At 24.7% G+C, this 1504-nt stretch overlaps 1 protein-coding gene across 1 annotated transcript; it reads left to right on the forward strand.

Moving 5' to 3' along the window:
• PRELSG_0005300 (fam-e protein) lies at positions 1-1217 on the forward strand (the record flags this gene model as incomplete). Its single annotated transcript, XM_028676545.1, has 2 exons — positions 1-1020; positions 1188-1217. The coding sequence occupies 2 exons, from the start codon at positions 1-3 to the stop codon at positions 1215-1217; spliced, it is 1050 nt and encodes a 349-aa protein (XP_028531241.1).
• Positions 1218-1504: the final 287 nt, after the last annotated feature.

Genomic DNA, 1504 nt, shown 5'->3' on the forward strand with positions numbered 1-1504 from the left:
ATGGCACTTCTATATAACGCAGGATGCAGTGAATCTGAAGAAGACTTCACTAAGTGTAAGGTTAATACATGTTTGATACGAGGAGGTAAATTTCATACATTGCACTGTGTTCCTGCATTTGAGAAAGTTGATGTAGTAGATTCTTCAGATGATAATTCAAAGGACATTTTAAAAAATATATTTAAATATAAGCCTTCTTATACATCTAAAGTAAAAAAATCTGAAGTAAAATCTAAAGTAACTATTTTATCAAAGAGTAAGGATGATGGTATTTTGTTTTTATATGATTTTTATTTGCCTATTAAACATTATTCTGGAGCATTGTCTACTACTTATCATTCAAAAACATTTTTATGCCGTATTAAAACGGTAAACCAAAAAATAACATTATGTGAAGTAGTGGATCCATATCATATAGGAAGGACTCTTTCATTTCATTCTTTTGATATTTCTAATAAAAAAAGAGAAAAAAGTAAAATTGGTTTAAATAATATACAAAATCCCAGGCACTTTGATTTAAGATATAAATATAAAGATACTCATATAAGTAGAGATAAATGTCATTATGTAACAATAGAAAATACTTCGGAACAAATTTGTAGATACTCTATATGCACAAAGGATGATAATGATCACTTCTCATGTGCAGATGCAAAATTTAATGGAAAATTATTTCATTTACAAGATCATTCCCCACTTAGTGAAGAACATACAAAATATATATATATCCCAAAGAGTTGTATAAATGATAATTTCCTTAATGAGTGTACTCCCTATTTTTGTGAAATTAAAAGTTCAGATGATATGTATCAATGTGAAGGCCTAGAAATGAGTGCCGTAAAAAAAATAAAATCACATTCAGAAGGAGAATTAATGAGATTAGAAAAATCTGTAGCTACACCCTATAAAGAATATTCTCTTCCATCTACTTATATAGCAGCGTCCTTTTTGCCTTTTTTAGTTTTGTTCTTTTTTGTGGGATGTTATTTGTATGCAATTTTCAGAAGAAACAGAAGAAAAGTAAGCTATTAAAAAAAATTATAGGTATATAAACGCTCCTATTATATATATACTATAATTTTATATTTATTCTATTTTTTAATGCATAAAAAATGAAAGTAAAAATAAAAATATGTATATCTTATGTGTATTAAATAAATTCTATATATATATATTGCTTTTTTTAGAAAACCATAACTAAATCTAAGGAACCATAATTACTATCATTAATAAAAAGAGGAAGTGTTCTTACTTGTAAAGATGCATATATAATTAATAATAGTAAATTTATATTTTTCAGTTTCACATATTCATTGTATTCCTTATTTACAACTAGTTACTATATTAACTTTCTATAAGGTAATGTTTGATACTAAAAACAGTGAATTAGCCATGCACTCGTTAGTTTTAAAAAAATAATAAAAAAGACAATTTTTTTTAGATATTTTTGTTAAACTCATTTTATTCATTTAAAAAAAAAAAAGAAATTTATTTTATTTTTTAA

This window comes from Plasmodium relictum, assembly GCF_900005765.1.
Source record: "Plasmodium relictum strain SGS1 genome assembly, contig: PRELSG_00_v1_58, whole genome shotgun sequence".
NCBI lineage: Eukaryota > Apicomplexa > Aconoidasida > Haemosporida > Plasmodiidae > Plasmodium > Plasmodium relictum.